Source organism: Salminus brasiliensis, chromosome 14, assembly GCF_030463535.1.
Source record: "Salminus brasiliensis chromosome 14, fSalBra1.hap2, whole genome shotgun sequence".
In the NCBI taxonomy this organism is placed as follows: domain Eukaryota; kingdom Metazoa; phylum Chordata; class Actinopteri; order Characiformes; family Bryconidae; genus Salminus; species Salminus brasiliensis.
Genome location: NC_132891.1, coordinates 17,549,495 through 17,566,837, shown reverse-complemented (window position 1 = coordinate 17,566,837; position 17,343 = coordinate 17,549,495). Strand labels below are relative to the sequence as shown.

General features: G+C 39.6%; 1 protein-coding gene across 2 annotated transcripts; it reads right to left on the bottom strand.

Moving 5' to 3' along the window:
• Positions 1 to 1,064: 1,064 nt before the first annotated feature.
• On the bottom strand, positions 1,065 to 17,056 carry LOC140576942 (isocitrate dehydrogenase [NAD] subunit gamma, mitochondrial-like). 2 transcript variants are annotated; one of them, XM_072696666.1, is made up of 13 exons: positions 16,876 to 17,056; positions 16,417 to 16,464; positions 14,668 to 14,765; positions 14,472 to 14,587; positions 14,303 to 14,363; positions 13,127 to 13,259; positions 11,164 to 11,297; positions 10,745 to 10,847; positions 9,282 to 9,428; positions 7,845 to 7,939; positions 7,569 to 7,629; positions 5,358 to 5,488; positions 1,065 to 4,984 (listed from the first exon to the last, which is right to left on the bottom strand). In XM_072696666.1, exons 1-12 carry the CDS (start codon positions 16,951 to 16,953, stop codon positions 5,384 to 5,386), a joined length of 1,179 nt encoding a protein of 392 aa, XP_072552767.1. In that variant the 5' UTR covers positions 16,954 to 17,056; the 3' UTR covers positions 1,065 to 4,984; positions 5,358 to 5,383. The 2 variants fall into 2 exon arrangements, with proteins under 2 accessions (XP_072552767.1, XP_072552766.1); XM_072696665.1 differs by lacking the exons at positions 16,417 to 16,464; positions 16,876 to 17,056 and having other exon boundaries at positions 14,668 to 16,400.
• Between the last annotated feature and the right edge of the window lie 287 nt (positions 17,057 to 17,343).

The following is a 17,343-nucleotide window of genomic DNA, read 5'->3' as shown; positions in this document are numbered from 1 at the left end:
AACAAGAGAGAAACAGAAAGAGAGAGAGGGAGAAAGAGAGAGCTATGAACTCAAGGTGAAGTAAATGTCATCTTGCTAGTGCAAAAAGGCACAAATGAGAATATGCAAGAGTATGAAGGGTGCTGTGGTGCTTGATCCTTGTGGTATTTTGACCAGAGATAACTTTGTTAGCTTGTGGAAAAGGGGGTTAAATCCCACCTATATATGCTGTACGTGTTTAACATCAAAGCCATTTACTAAACTTTTATGTCTAAAGGAGAAAAAAAAACATGTATTCTGATGTAGGTAATTTTGGCCATTTTACATTAGTGCATTCTTAATGAGTTAAAAGCTTTTGATACAGACAGTTAAATATGTTTGTATAAGTGTAAATCCATGTTTCTGGTAATACATTATTTAAATTTAGGTTTAACTAAATCAATTCTTTATTTAAATGAATAATCTCTTATTCTATATCCAAGTGTGTTTTGCCTGTAAAAAAATATGTAACATTAAAATACAAATAAATATAAATAAATAAATAAATAAACTAGGTGTTGTGTTTTTTTGATGAAATTAATAATAGCTTTTAATATTTTCTCAGATAACTTTCGCACAGGTGTATGACCTCCATAGCACAAGCCGTGGTAATGTCTAAAACTGGCCCGAGTGTGCGGAGAACCAGCTGCAGTAAATCTGCTATATATTCACTGGAACTGCCAAAAACTCTGTAATGATAATGATACCCTGTTGACATTTGTCTGAAGTCACAATTTTTGCAATATTTGAATTCTGCATTACGACACAGACGCCACCCACAGTCTTTTAGGAAATAAATGATTAGACATACTTTTATAATGGCAGCCACAGCAGAACTAGAGTCAGTCTCACCTATGCTTATAATACCTAAAGGCATTCCACTATCGTGAGATCACGCTTGACCTTTGGTCCTCAAACTCCAGTTAAATTGCTTTTAACATTTTACAGCAATTGTACAGTAAATGTGCATGACTGAAATGAGCATACTCATATTCTATGTGTGTTTGTCTGTGTTCAGAGTTATATAATAATTATGACAGGAAGCATTTGTAATTTACACATTTATATATATATATTTATTCAGCCAACATGTTACAGATCACGTAAGGCTTGCTTCAGTACAATGACAGGACTTCAGCGCCATCTATTGGCAATAAAGTAATCAGTGCAAAACTGGCCTGCTTTTGTGCTAAACTTCTTTATTCAAAACTAAAATGTAAAAAAATAACACAATTTGCTGAGGTGAACGGTGTTTATTGCTTAAAATGACAGAACGGCAAAGCAATTATGAACAAAATAATAATAATAAAAACATACAGACAACGTTTAGACAAGGTTTCTAGACAAAGTTAGACTTACTCTGGGACTGAACAGAACCTGCCGTGACAGTTGTGAATTTACAGTTGTATTTTCCCTGGACACACATTTCTGACAGAGGCTTCCAGTAATTTCCTGACAAAACAATGTCTAAATAGGACTTGAAGTTGCTACATCGTCATTGTCACGCAAAAACATTGTATCTTTACAGAAGAAGGGGAAAAAAAAATCTTAGCATCTTTTAATTGAAGGCAATTTAAGGATTGTATTCCAAGTCATTGTGGAGCATTTCTACTGGGCCTTTCATGATGAACTTTTGATGCACATGTGAAGAACAAGTGGCAGATTCACATTAGGTTACTGAGGTGTCTTTCTATATCTTAAAAATGTTAGCTGAGATTTGTCGACTAGTACTATGACATATGGTTGATTTAGCGTAGTGGGTAACTCGGACGTCCTGCACCGGGTTTAATACTTTACCCAAGTTGTGCTGTTATATTTAAGTCTGGTTTTCTGAACTGAAGAAATGATTGTGATTCTAAAAAATATAAATGCAAATGAATGCACCCCGTGGTAAACAAGGGTGTTGCAAGTCTTTTTGGAGCATTTCTATTGGTCCATTCATCATGAAAGTTTGATACAATGTGAGGAACAACTGGCAGATTCAAAGGCAAAAAAGAGAAGGAAAAACTGGCAAAAATGGAGATACAAGTTTTTTTGCACGACAGTGGCAATAAGCAACATTTTTTTCACAGAGACTTCATGTGAGCATCAAACCTTTTTGCCACGTTCAGACACTGCCTATGTGAAATGTGTATGGTAAACATCACAGCAACCTCCTTCACAGCACTGGTTCACTGGAGTAGTTATGACACTCTCTTCTGTCGTAACAACTCCAGCAGTTATGATAGGAGCTGTGTGTAGGTGGGTAGAGTAGCCCGAACCCGTACTCAAGTAAACGTCATTCTGGGGAAATATTAACTTGTATAAAAGCAAAAAATAACATTACAGCCAAGCAGTGTAAGTATAAAAGTACCAGATTAAAACGTTCTGCTCTGTCAGGGTTTAAAACTATTAGCCTCCATAAAAGTCACACAATGGACAGTAATGGAGTAGAAGAAAGTACTTTACTTGAGTACACAGAATTAACTAGCTGCTACCCACCTGAACAGCTTAACAATGTAACCACAGCTTAAAAGCTGATAATGAAAGGTTATGCACATATTCCTAATGACCTCTTTATACCTTCAGCTAAATATGAACTATGAAACTAATTACAGTGTCCATTAGTCCAGATCTAAAGCACCGGTTTCTCAATAATGCTACACTACATTCAAGTGTACCCTTACAAATGAGTTAACCCCTGGCCATTTGGTAGACTTAGGCACCTTTCGAAAAGCATAGACAGTATCAGATAAACAGGTAACAGCGTCCTATATATCACAGCCTGTCTATAAGAGGAAAAAATACATTAAAAAAAATAAATAATATATATAAATATATTTGGGTTAAGACATTTGTTGGCTTCACTTTAGTGTGTAACAGTTTTATGTTAATGTACAGTGTGTAACATTTTAAATATATGCTGAAGGACTAGTCTGTTGCCTTATTGGAAGGTCTACTGCAAAACATCTTAAAATTTCCTAGATTATATTTGTCTACTAAAATCTCATTCATTTCTCCAATTCAGAAAACTAGACTTGGAGCTCCTAATATGGGCTTTGTGTGATTACAGAAGTACATCAAAGCATCAGTAATCTGTTATGCCACCTAGGTAAGGTATTGAACCCCAGTCTGCCACATGCAAGACAACCGGGTTGCCCACTATTACACAATAGTTGATGTACTTCTGTAATCATACAAAGCCCATATTAGTAGCTCTAAGTCTAGTTTTCTGAATTGGAGAAATGAATGAGATTTAAAAAAAAATTGTAATTAATGCACGCTGTTGTAAACAAGGATGTTGCGAGTATATTTTAGATAGGTTTTGTACTGTGTGTACTGTTCTCCTGACTGTCCCTAAAATCCTTTGAATTACAAGGTTGTTAACGGGTTGAAATACAGATTTTGCTGCGCGCTAGCTAACACTGCGCACTAAACTGACATCATAAGACTGGAAATACTCAACCAAAATTCCCCACATAAATAAGTGAGGTTAGTTAAGTGTTTTTTTGTGGCAGTAGTAGAGTTTCAGTGGCTAGTGTTGTTACATGATGTTTCAAAGTTTGTATGGCATCTGCGCAACGCGCAGGAGTTAGCCTGCTTGTATAAAGGATGTAGCCATATCATCCATATTTGTGACTTGTTCACAACCTTGTAAATCAGAAGATCACAGACAAAGTGTTGCGCCTTCCGATTGGGAACACTTCTGTTTAACCCGCTGTGTGAAAGCAGCGATTTTCCAAAAATCCAATTCATTTCTCTCATTCAGAAATCCCGTTTAGACCTACTCGAGTTCCTAAAATGAGCATGACAATAGTGGGTTTTCTGTGCATTAAAATCTGAATGGAAAAAAAACATTTAAAACAACCCAACATTTAATAAAACAAAAAAGATGTGGAAAAGTGAATGTATCACTAAAATGTGTAAAAGGGTTTGTTGAAAAAACAATGACATATCAAGTCGTAAGTCACATGGCACTGGCACGGGTGGTCGGTTACTGGAGAAGCTACTGGCCCTACGGATGGTCCGATCATGACACACAGCTTTTCAAAGGTTGCTTTCAACATGAAATGCTGGATCCAAAGCTCGATCCAAAGATCAAGTTAAATTCGAATGTTAACCTGGCTAATGACTGCAGAATGACCTCAGTGGTCTACAAGAGTCTCCCGGAAAGACTCCCAACACAGTTACTCCTAATAGTATCTCTGTAACATAAGATTCCTGTATGTTCCTCTGAATAACAGTGCCTTCTTTATCAGTCACTTTAATTTCTTCCTTAATTTTCAGTCATTTTCAATTAACAGACCAGATAGGACCCATATCACACAATGCTACCAGTGTGGGCAAGGTGGCGGCTAGCTTGTGCTTCCTTTCATTCACATGAAGCCAGCCAACCATTCTGTTCAAACTGCCAACTGCTAACGTAACATTAATGGACAGCTCAACCCGCTTGCAGGAGAACTCTAATGGCCCCTTCTGAGACGCCTTCACTGGCCAGCATCATACGGCGTAATAGGCCCATTAGAGGAAGAGGGAAGGCCCATTAGTGCTCTCTGGGACTCCTGGCCACGGATGGCTGTGGCATCATCAGGCATATAACTGGCCATCTCTCGTTAATAGGACCATGAATGTAAGGTGTATGGTGTACTTCAGAATTATCAACTCTTCGTAAATATGAGCATAAAAATGAGAAAAGTGATTTTTATATATGTACTGATATTATTTTCAGTGTAAGTACTGATCTGCCAAAGGGTATGGTATTTCAGCTTGCAACTATGTACAGTCCCACGGTCTATTCTATTTATGTGCTAATTCACAGTTACAGCATTACATTTCAAAGCTTAACTTCTACTTCTACTTTATATACAGTGCAGTACCATCTCATGGCTTGGTTGTACAGTAGTGTGCACACACTTTAATTTACACACACACACACACACATACACACACACAAAAGCTTTATGCTTGACTGATTGAAGACTTCTACCTGGAAAGCATCAGAAATGACACATAATTACTATTGCAAAATAAAAGCGACCACGCTAATGCTATTACCATGAGAATTGGTTCTAATAGATCAATCAGGCAAAGGTTTAGAAAGAAAGGCTGATCACAGGTGTATTACTCAGTAGCTACAGGGACTTCTGTGCAAACAGTTGGGCTATTCTTTGGTTACTGACATTTGTAATAATGGCCCATAGGCGGGGGTTAATAGAGCAGCTGTAATGCACATAATAATAATAATAATAATTAAAAAAAACATATATATATACATATATATATATATATATATATATATATATATATATATATATATATATATATATATAATAATGATACTGTAGATGAAGGCTGCATACCTGGTGGTGAGGGGCGAGCTGTGTGTTCAAATGTAATCAGAGGTAAGAGGTCCAGTCTTCTGCACCTCCTGCATGATAGACTGTACCACCTCAGATGTTGTGGCCAGTCCCCCGATGTCAGCTGTGTGCAGCTGTCAGGAAAAGAGAAATAGTAAGTCAGATGGTGCGGATTCGAAATGTTCAAAAATAATGTTTTGTTACAGTTTGACGTTTTTTGCGATTTCAAAAAACAAAGCGAACTTTTTTTTACAAATCACTTAACTGTATCAGCTTAACTGTAGTCCGCTACAGTGGTCATGACCCTTCTGCTAATCATATCTCATATAAATCATAACATATCATATAAAAGCAGAACCTGCAAACCTATCAATAAAGTGCTATGACTGTATCTTTTTACAGATCATCTAAAGTTCAGTTTGTCCAGGGTTACCTTTTTTTTTTTAAGATAACAGCTTATATTTAAGAAACACAACATTCATTAAGCCACTTAATGCACCACACAACCACCCCATAGCTCTCAAATCAAGTGAAAAATGTGCAGTATTCAAATGTCATCTGTGGAAATCAACATGTAAGTAAATATGTAATTACATTAGTATATTTGAATAGTGTGAACCAATCAGAATTTCACAAAAACAATGCACAACGTGTTCAGATGTGAACAAAGTTCCGATCCGATCCAGTGACTTGGGATCAGGGGCCGATCTAGGCATTTTTTAATGGATAAGGTATCAGTTTTCAAAGCCTGATCCACTTCTGGTGTCCCCTAGGTGCCATTAAAAGACCTGATTTCAGTTCCTGCCTGCTGCAGCGAGAAACTCAAATACCCTCTTATTCGAAAACTACTAAACTATAGTTTCCCAGTAGAGTTTGTGCCCCTCTGGGATGGTAGTGAGGAAAACAGTGTAAAAACTAATCAGGAAAGAATCACAGACCTCAAACCAACCAAGGTTTGAGGTCCTACAGAACCTCTATTTGTGTTACTATAAACAGCAGAGTCTTGTTGGAATCCTGGATTGACATAATCCACCACATGAGCGCTAAGAAACAAGGTCAAAAATAATCAGCTTAACTGACCTTCCCACACCTTACACTGACATAATAAGACTAGAGAAGCTTGAGATTGAGCTCCAGTGCTAAGAACATAAATACTTTCCAAACATCTTGATAAAGTGATTTCAGGTCTTACAATATCAGTGCAGGTTATCACTCAGAACCACTGTGATTCAGAAACCAGCCTAGTGACAGGCAGTAACAGGTATTCTCTTACATACTTTATAGAACCTGGATGTACAATAAGTGTGTTCATGTTAGGAATAGCAAAATAAAATGAACATGATTTATCACTGAGCCAGATGCAGACAATCAGCCACAGTACCAAATTTTTAGTATCTGATGTGCATTTCTTCAGTTAAAATGGAAGATGCTAGGCTAATACTGCTAACAAACACTGGATTCAGACTGTCACCAATCTCATCTTGGTAAATACATGACAAAATCCTATTATTCTTATTATCTTATTATTCTTAGGATCTTAATATAACCATTTGCCTGATAGAAATCTGTTAAAAAGCTATGTAAACAAGGTAAAAAAAAGCCTATTTGGTTAAACCCATGTGGATAGACCTTCTGCAAACATTGAATGTAATGATCATCCTCATCATGGCCCATTTGTAGTTAAACTGGACTGGATTCTGCATTATGCAGAATAAAACCAGATTATCAGTTACTCAAAATGGCTGCCCTACTGTTCAGTTCTGCACAGAAGCTGATTTTAGTGTTTAGAAACTAAAGTAAGTCATGTTGTGTTCTAAACCACATCGATTTTTCTGCATAAAAACAAATCCGGATACATTTTGAACAGGTTAAGACCTTTTCGGGCATATATATTTTTTTTTTAGCATTTTAGTAACAGTTCTATATTTAGAAACGCTAACCTAGCCTCTCTCTTTCTAGGAAAAAAAAATAAAGAGGCAAATGTCAGTCATAAAACATGGTTCGGCTGATTGACTACATCAAGTCATTAATCACGTCAAATAGCTTTCACCCACTGACTCCAAATGGTTTTTCCAGTGTCTTTTAAAAGTGCGTCCAATGTTTCAGGAGCTTTGATGCACGGTGTTAATTGATAAGACAAAATCTTCTAAGGCTGTGAGAATGGACTCAGCGCACTTAAATGAGATTAGGCAAGGTAAGGAGATTTGACCATACCCGATTCTCTGAGAGCGTTTTGAAAATGGCTTTCCGAATCATACTGGCGTAGCCAACAAGCCTGGGGAAGAAAAGACAGGACAGATATAACTGCTCATCATTTCTAACACAAAATAGCATGGAATAATCCAGCAACCTGGGGAAGATATCTCCTGTATTATGAGCTGAGACCTCCAGGTCTTTTAGCTGGCACAGTTTGGGTTTTAGAGGGAATAAATGATAAAAGCAGAACGGCTTAAATGAGCAGTCTGGTAAAAATGAACATTTTTCACATACCCTAAGTGATCCAGCATCAGACAGCTGGCCAGGAGGGTAGCAGTGGGGTTTGCGATGTTCTTGTTAGCAATGCTTTTTCCAGTGTTCCTCGTGGCCTGAAAACACAAAGTACAAACCCAACGATGACTGTGTTCTTAACTAGGTGCATTTCTACCATGTCTTTTATCAGCTGTTTTAGCTGTTGGGATTACAATATACTGGCCACTGGCAGTCAACAAGTAAGTTGCTCGGAAGTACAGGTGTCATACAGTGCTGTTTTAGGTGTGTTTGAAGTGATCTATCACTTCTTTTGTAAGGGGCAACCACAGAAAATGAGTGGATATGCTAACAAGACTAGTTAATGAGTGAGAAAGTTCAGGTCAGGTGATGTCATGGACAACCAGATTACAAAAAAAAAGCATTGGAAATGGTGTTGGGAAATGTGTGGAGTATAAATCCAACCACTTTTGGAGAATATATTTAGATCATTTTAAGAAAAACGTGGTTTGAGGCATTCATCAAGGCTAGAACACGACCCCAAAAATACTGACAGACATCCATGATTTGTTTTTTGATGTGTGTCAGTGAACATTATAAAAACAACATGTAAGCAATTATTTTACTGTCAATATATTGCCAATAAATGGGATATTTTAAATATTATAAGTCCAGTTCAATACAGGATTTACAGTCGATAAATACTCTAATAAATGAACTGTAAATTTAGCAGAAAACTGATCACCACTAAGAATTGCAATCTGATCCATTAGCAAATACATTTCAGGACTGTCTAAAATTATATCAATGCCCATAGCTACCTACATTTACATTTACATTTATGGCATTTAGCTGACGCTCTTATCCAGAGCGACTTACAAGTTTACTTATATTACGGGGGTGGGCCGATCAAGTGCTAGCAGTCTTGCCCAAGGACTCTTATTGGTGTAGCGCAGCACAGTCACCCAGACCTGGAATCGAACCCCAGTCTTCCACATGGTGTGGTAGCTCACTGGCAGATAGTGATGTTATCTGTTGCGTCACATCAACCTGCCACAGCAAGTGGATAATATAATGTAAAATGTAATATACTGCAAATGTCTACGGTAACTGCTGTGTCGAATATAGCGTACCATGGCTTTGTAAAATGGCTTACAGTTCATTTTAAAAGCTTTAATCTGTCTCACACAATACTTTATACATTAGTGCTAAACATTTTGAGACTTATTAGCCTGATAATAATCCTAAAGCAGGAACTACTATGAATGATTTGCTAAAAGTTTAGTATATCCCACAGGGTCTGTTAAACAGATGTTAATGCAAATTGTGTTGTTAATTTGTATCAGTACTGTTCAACAGCATTGTGTTAACTGATGGTTATCATAATTGTGCAGGAAACGCCATATCGGTACATCCTTATTGTCAGTCTACAAGGCGTTGAACCAACTATTTGTCTCTTACTGTTTCAAAGACAGCGTAGTCCTTTCCATAGTTGGCCCCTGGCACCAGGCCTGGTCCACCGACGAGTCCAGCACACACGTTACTCACCACGTTACCATACAGATTCGGCATCACCATCACGTCAAACTGGTTGGGTCTTGAAACCAGCTGGACACACAGAACCAAAACCATGATGAAAGTTAAGGGGTGTGTATGAAGAAAGTGCACCTTTTACAGAGTGCATTTTTGCTGCACCATTAAACTCCACCCATGAAGCACATCAGGTTAAATGCTTTGCTCAGGGTCACAGTGCTGGTAGACAGATGGTAAGTGAATTAGCAGAAGGTTATTGGAAGCCATAAAAAGAGCTGGAATGTATCTACGCTATATGGACAAAATTACTGGGACACCTGCTTATTCTTCCAAAATGAAAAGGTATTAAGAGTTCATCTTGCTCTTGGAGTAACTGTCTCTCCGGGCAAGGCTTTCTACTAGATTTTGGAGCATTGCTGTGAGGATTTGATTGCATTCAGTGACAAGAGCGTTTGTGAGGTCAGAATGTTGGATGATCACCATCCCACCTTACCCCCAACTCCTCAACTCTTCTTAAATGCATTGGATGGCGCACCAACATTCCAAAGAACACAGTTCCTGCCCATGCTGGAGGGTTTATACCCCTCTAGCCCATGCCTGGCATTAGACATAGTGGTAATTGTGAGCAGGCAGCATGTACCGCCAGCCGCCAGCAGGGGGCCCGGTCAGCAAAGTAGGAATGTTGGTGGAGTTGGAGCAAAGAACTCCAAGCCCCAGAATTCCCAGTGGTAATCAACGCTGACCAGACCCACCTGTGTGGCAAGGTATAAATACACCCAGCCAAACACACTTCCCTGTCGCACCTTTGTAGAGGGGTGAACGGTAACAGTGGGTTTATGTTGCGAACAGAAAAGAGAAAAGTGAACAGTTGTGAAGAGAAAAGTTTAAGTTGAGAACAGAAAAGAGAAAAGTTTAAGTTGGTAACAGCGAAAAGCTGAAGCAAGAAGAGAAAAGCATTTGAGTTGCTGTCTTTAGTTTGAGTTAACATCACTCCTGGTTTTCCTTTGTTTGTTTTCCTGCTGTTTTCTGTGTTGCTTATGATCAGTGTTTATACTGCCACCTCTCACAGCTGTGGTGGCACAGTGGAAATACACTGGGCTCCCATTACCAGGGTTTGTAGTTCAAGCCCAACAGTCACTAAGCATACACCATAAGAGGTAGTTTCATTTCATCATAATAAAACAAATTCTGACTGCACTTGAGTCAAAACACCACACCGTAACAGTAATAGGTTATGTTTGTCTGCTCCAGAGAGTCCTAATCTATTGCCTCAACAGGGACTAGACAAGTCATGTGTGTGATTTGTATATCTGTGGCAGCAATAGGTGCAACTTGGGAGCAAGAAGCTGAATGCATTCATTAGTCTGTAAACATTGGGACATACAGTGTACCTGCATGGTGGTGTTGTCCACAATCATGTTGTCAAAAGTGATATCTGGATATCCTGCGGCCACCTCCTTACAGCACTGCAGGAAGAGACCGTCACCCAGCTTCCTGTGTGGAGCAAACCAAGGACAAAATAAGGCAACTACAAAGGCAGGCTCTGAACTGCTACCCCTTGACCCCACTTAAAAAAAAAAAAAAAAATGCAAAAGTCAGACAGATATACTTTGTAAGTGTTTATTTAACTCCTTTACTCAGTACGTCTGTACAAACTGGTGGGGCTTTTCTTTGGTAATAGAAGTTTGTAATAACACTTTTGGCCCGCCGCTGGGCTATTGGCTGTTTAAGGGGTTAACTGCATGGCACACGGGTCCTTTTATAAGAAACTTCTTTAGAAAAACAGTAACTACTGTAGACAAACACTCACATGATGTTGGCTTTATGAACGGCTGTGACCCTGCGACGGCCTTTCTCTCTTGCTAGCTTAAAGGCATACTCAGCAATCCGCAATGAGTTCACTCGGGTGATGATCTTCAGACTCTCCACCACTCCGGGGACATTCTGAAGGAGTCAACAGAGTAAGTGCACAGACATATATTCTGTACTTCTATCATTAATTTTATCAGTTTTGTTTGAACACTGCTGCCACTTCTTGGGGCACACAAGAAGTGTCCTTTATATTCCATGACAAATGGCCCAGTAAAAGTGTTTCCTCTGCCAAACTATCATTTTGAAGAAACAATTTCTTACAATTTTTACTAGGGATGCCCCACTCAAGTTATTTTGGCCCCCAATCGAATCTGAATCTTTTAATAATCTTTTAGTAAAACCCTTGATTTGTAGTAACAGTTTCTATAATGCGATATTCTGCACTGATTGATTAGTTTAGTAGAGACTTTTCCTAAAATGACTATTTTATTGTGTGTTTAATATCCTAGAATCCAGTCTGACTCACCTCCCTGACCATTCAGCTCCCAGTTCCTTTAGAACACTACAGTTAAGTCACTGTGTGTGTATGTGTAGTGTAGTGGTGGACACTCTGGACTGATGTGTGTTTTTTGTTTGATGACTACTGATGTTCCTATAGCATGTGTGTGTGTTAGCATTAGCGTTAGTCTACCGCTGGTTCTGTATGTGCTCTTCAGTGTTGGTTAAAAAAAAGAAAGAGATGCATTTCCCTGCATAAAACACAGCAATAGTTTCAGTGATAGTTTTATAAAGTTTCAGATATTATGGTGTGTTTCACTGTAAAGTAGTTCCACACTGCAGATTCTAAACTTTTAAGCATGTCCTTACTGCTGCTGGCTGGGCAATAATGTCTGTTAATGGTACCTGGAGGACACCAGATGGCGCTCTGAACTCTGTGGTTAAAACAAAGAACTGGAACTGGATTGGTATTAAAATAGCCTTCCATTAAAATATGTCAGGATTGGCCCAGATTCCGATCAATTGGACTCAAATCCACTCATATATTTAACATATTGGAATTTGGTCTATAGACCTAGTACTTATGTACAGTTTGGATGTTTGGATGTACGGATGTTTGCACTCATCATGGACATTATCGTCATGGCAATATTGGGCTTTTAATGATTCATCTGAGCTGTTCTTTTATGAAGATCTTTGCGCAATGTACCAGTTTCACTGGCAGCAAAACACCCCCAGAGCATGCTACCACCATACTACCACCACCGTGCTTAACAGTTGGTATAGTGCTCTTGAGGTTGCCTCACTCCTTTTAACTTTTAACTCCTCCAAACATACCTCTGGTCACTGTGGCCAAACAACCCAATCTTTGTCTCATAAAACGTTCCTCCAGAAGGCTTCCAGTCCATTGAAGGCCTGTGCTTTCATGGTTCTTGGGATGTTCCTTACCATCAGATACTATTTCCTCAGTCTGGGTCCTCTTCCAGACTTTGGCAAAGTAGCCAAACCTCTTTAGCAAAAAATAATAATAACCACAGTATGTGCAACTGTTTGAACTGATAATCTTGGAAACTGCAATTGTTTAGCAATGGGCCCAAGAGACATTCCTGACATCATCTTTTTCAGATCTGTACTGAGCTCATTAGATGTGGACCCATTATACTGTGTGCTGGTCGATGACCACTGTTAAACTCTTTTTATACGGGCACAGAGAAGCTACCACCAGTTACAAGGCCATGGCCATGGCAAGTTAAATGCTATTTGTAGAATTTTCAGCACCACTGAATTAAACATCTAAGTGGGTGGATGTATATATTTTTAACCTTTATGTTTCAACCCCCCCCCCCCCCCCCCCCCCCAAGGAAAAAGGTTGCGATTGCCATTACACTGATGCCTATGAGTGTATGTAAACTGAAACACAGGCACCCTCAGGTAGGAAAATTGACTCACAAGCACATACACACCTCATGCTCCAAGCTGCTGTACTCTCCCTCAGTGTTCTCTCTGATGATCATGATGTCTATGTCTTTGTGGCGGGTCTGAACTCCAGGCAGAGTCTGACAGTGCATCACATTAGCATAGAGATCCAGAGACGTGCTGAGAAAAGAGAATGTTTCCAACAGTCTGTTTAGCATTCCAACTGAGTTTAACAATTAAACTGTGCTTTTATACAACTATTAAAATGTAAACACTTTCCCTGAATTGACCTTACTGAGAAGAACAGTATTTTCACACAACAGGGGTAAAAAGAATTATGTATGGAAAACAATGAGCTAGATTTAATAAGGTGGCCACTAAGTGTGCATGATGCTTAAAAAAACATCACCCCAGTACCACACACACACAGACACATGCTGTGATAATGTTGGTACCACTGCATTGCTAAGAAAGGCTACCACCCAAATAAGATCTGCTCAATGGTGGTCTTACGGTGATCTCTTTCCACTGTATCATCCGCATATAAAATAATGTCAAGACAAACATAACAATGACAAACTAACATTTTTGAGTCAACTCAACTTAATTTCAAAAGTTCCCTCCCCCATTTGACCGGATGGCCTCCTTTACTTCTAACTTTAGATTATTGAGGGCTGTGGTGTTGACCGGGTTTGAACTGCTGTGTGATTTCCTGTGTCTTGACAAGCAGTTAGATGGGTACACCACTCTAGAGCCATGAAGCACTGTACAAATCTGTACATAACGAACAGAAAGGTAAATTTACTCAGAACTGTAATTTCACAGCTCTAAAGTGGCTCAAAATGCCAGCTCATCAAGTATGAGGAGATCATAGGTTTAAATCCCAGCACGGGCTCAACCCTCCATTGTCAAAAGTCACCCAGCCTGGGGATGTCACGTGATAAGGGGAAGTTCTACCTATACCAGCCTACACCCAACCTACAGATGGGAATAAGCAGCAAACAAATTTAGTGGGAGGAACACAGACTAAACAGCAATTTCAGCTGCAGCTCATTACCTAATGTGTTTGAGGCTCAATATTGAACTCAATATGTATTAGTGATCAAACTGAGATGCAGAATTAAAATGAGAACTTTTGACTAAACTAAATTGAGTTGATGCCCAAAAGCATATGTTTTTAGGCTGCAGCAACTCATTTTCACACCCTTATGACGCAGTAATACCGTAGCAAGTTGTTCCTGGACTTATGAGAGGGTGGAAGGTTGTGGTTGGTCTCTATGTTTCCTGCAACAAAAGAACACAATGCAGAGCAATGGTAAGACATACTTGAGTTACACCAACATTACCAGATATGGACACACCCATAACTCAAATAATACCCACAACACCTACCCTTCAGTGCCACTCCATTGCGTCTGATTGCTGTGACAGCGTTATTAATCTCCACCTCGGAAACAACGGACGAATCCACCGTCACCACCTCAAAGTCCACAGGGACGCAGCAGAACCTGTGAAGGCCAAATATCTGTCAAACCATTCAAATCCCCCATGACCAAAACTAAGAGCTTTTACAAGCCTACCCACAGACCTGAAGAGCTCGCGGACATGGTTTAGGAGTTCAGGTCCAATCCCATCTCCAGGAATCAGGGTCACTGTGTGTCGGCCTCCGTACTTAGCAGGAGGAGGCTGATGTGCAGAGATGGGAGAGTCGTTCTCACAATGAAACAGATCAGATGTACAAAAGCAGTGGTCCTCAGCTCTCCTCCTGGAGATCTTCCTTAAGTGTTTGACCTCCAACCCATATCTGACATGCTCTGGAGATGGATCGGGTTGGGGTCTGCAGGAAGGCAGATCTCCAGGAGCAGGGTTGGTGACCATGGGAAAGAAAACCAGAAAGCTGGTACTGATGCTAAACAATACTATGGAAAAATAATAAAAACATTTATCATTGTCCGAACACCTATGACCAGTTTACCAGACACTGATTAAGCCTAGTCGTGGACTACATTGGACTGTCAATTGTGAATCACTATTTTAATCTAGTCCTAGTCTTACTTTAAGTCTGGGAAACTGGCTCCAGATGTTTTATTAAGTGGTACTGGCTTAAACAAATAAAATGGTCAATATTCACAACATGTTTGTAGCTCATGTACCACATTTCATCTTATGATATTTTATGATAATCTGGCCTAAAAAACAAGGACACAGTGTGACTGATGCAAAGCACCAGAAGCTATTCTTGTACTAACAACAGCCCCTTTGTGAGCGAGTAAATGAGTATGTAAGTTACAAGCCAGTTCTATCACCAGGTGCATCACGTCTAAAATGTGACATAACTGTAACCCGTACGAGCAGCCAGCTAGAAGCCTAAATTGTGTTAGTACTGTTGCTACATTTGGGATTAAAGGAAAATGGGAGGATTTTTTTTTTTTTTTTTTTTTGCAAAATCCTTCCTACTCTATCTACTTTTCCTTAATACCTGCAACAAGCGTAGAGTTGGGTTCAGGGAAGGTTAGGCCTAAAGGGCTTACCTGTAGCTTATGCCAGCCATCCACCACTGCACTGTATAAAGGTGCATTATGTAGGTGTTACACTTCCACAACTTCCACGGCAAACAATAATTAAACCTACACAAATAGACCCAGGTCCAAAAGGTTACCTATTTATATAGCTTAGTTGCACCTATAGGTTACAGTGGTCAGATGCACTGCATCAAAGCACAGTACTCACAAGAGCCTGCCCATGGATGGATGGCTGCATGATTTAGGTGAGCAGATGTGAAATGGAGGAAGAGAACAAGGGTTATTAGTCAAAGGAAAAAGGCATCTCATGAGCCAGTCTTAGCATTTCTGGAGACAACCTGGTCAGGACACAGTTGTAGACGTCAGTGGGAACGTGCTTAAACATCTGCCCACTGGACTTCCCGACAGGATTTCTGAGAAATTACTGACCCTGGTAATCAGCCAGATGATACAGATGTTTGAGACAGAGATGAGGTTAGGTTTAAACCTGCTGGGGTACTCAGTTAGGCCTTCGCTTGTGCACACAGGAAGGTCTATCAGAGCAGCAGGCGTTGTTTAATGATCCTGCAATGAATTCATTAAGAAGGTTTTGACTGGTTCTCGTGTTAGGGCGGTCGAGGTGATCGATATATGGTTGTTCTGTGAAGAGGGACGACATCAGAGTTTCTGATGAGAGGCTTGGTAAGGTATAATGCATAATGCAATCATAGAAGAGCTGGGTCGATTTTCAGGACAGAGGTTAAGTGACTAAATTAGACCTGCAATGTCTATAGGAAGAGGGAAAGTAGTAGGTGACACTTGTACAGGACACTTACCGTATAAGAGGACTTCTCTCTTCTACTGCATATGACTGGTCTTATCACCTGCCAAAGAAAACAGACACAATCTGATGGCGATTTCAGTTCAATGATGAGGAAACACTCAAAAATGAATGGCTTTTGGGGCTAATTGTACAGTAATACAGTAATGTACAGAGTAAAGTACAGTAATGCATAATGCACAGTAATAATGACTTTTTACACACTGATAATTGACCGTTTACACAGTAAAATCAGAAAGAGAAGCTGTTGGAGATATAGTATATAGTAAGCAGCTAGCTGGCTAAGTGTCAATGACCTTGTGCACAGCTGCAGTACGGAACGGGCAGGGCGCTACGAATATGGGCAGACAGTAATGCTGGATTGACCAACACGTACACTTGCTGTAGCAATGGACACACGACATGTCAAACGTTACAGTACACTATTCTACCGAGCCATTAAAAAGAGCCTTACATTGACCGTGTTGCCCTTTCGTCCGCTCCATGGCTGGAATATCCTGGAGAGCCGCAGGACTGACCTACTAGTTGACATCGTGTGTCCGAATGTATGAGCAGCAGCTTTTCATAGACTGGCGTCTCCGGCAGGCCTGGCTAACCCTGACAACGCACAGCACAGTCCCAGCGCTGGTTCTCCTTCCGTAGAGGGAAAATCCTTATAGATATTTTAACCCCTTTGGTCAGGTACTGTAGAGCTACATTAGTGCCCCCTGCTGCCGTGCTTTGGATATTGACGGCGCTGTTCTATAATAAACCATGAGAAATCACAGGTTTTTAAGGGTTTTTATTTTTATTTAATTTTTTGACGAATTCCCTGCATATTCACGTAGCTACATTTTTATACTTTATTATAGTTTTTCCATTGTGATTTTAACACAAATTAAATATTATGTACAGTGTAAATGTATTCCAAAAAATTAATAAA

What these genes read in the sequence shown, in the direction of transcription:
- LOC140576942 (XM_072696665.1), bottom strand. Translation starts at nt 14,957, where the DNA reads ATGGTCACCAACCCTGCTCCTGGAGATCTGCCTTCCTGCAGACCCCAA. An exon ending in GTTCATAAAGCCAACATCAT is followed by an intron (nt 10,848 to 11,163) that starts GTGAGTGTTTGT and finishes TGCTCCACACAG; the next exon opens with GAAGCTGGGTGACGGTCTCT. An exon ending in ACTACGCTGTCTTTGAAACA is followed by an intron (nt 7,940 to 9,281) that starts GTAAGAGACAAA and finishes TTGTGTTTTCAG; the next exon opens with GCCACGAGGAACACTGGAAA.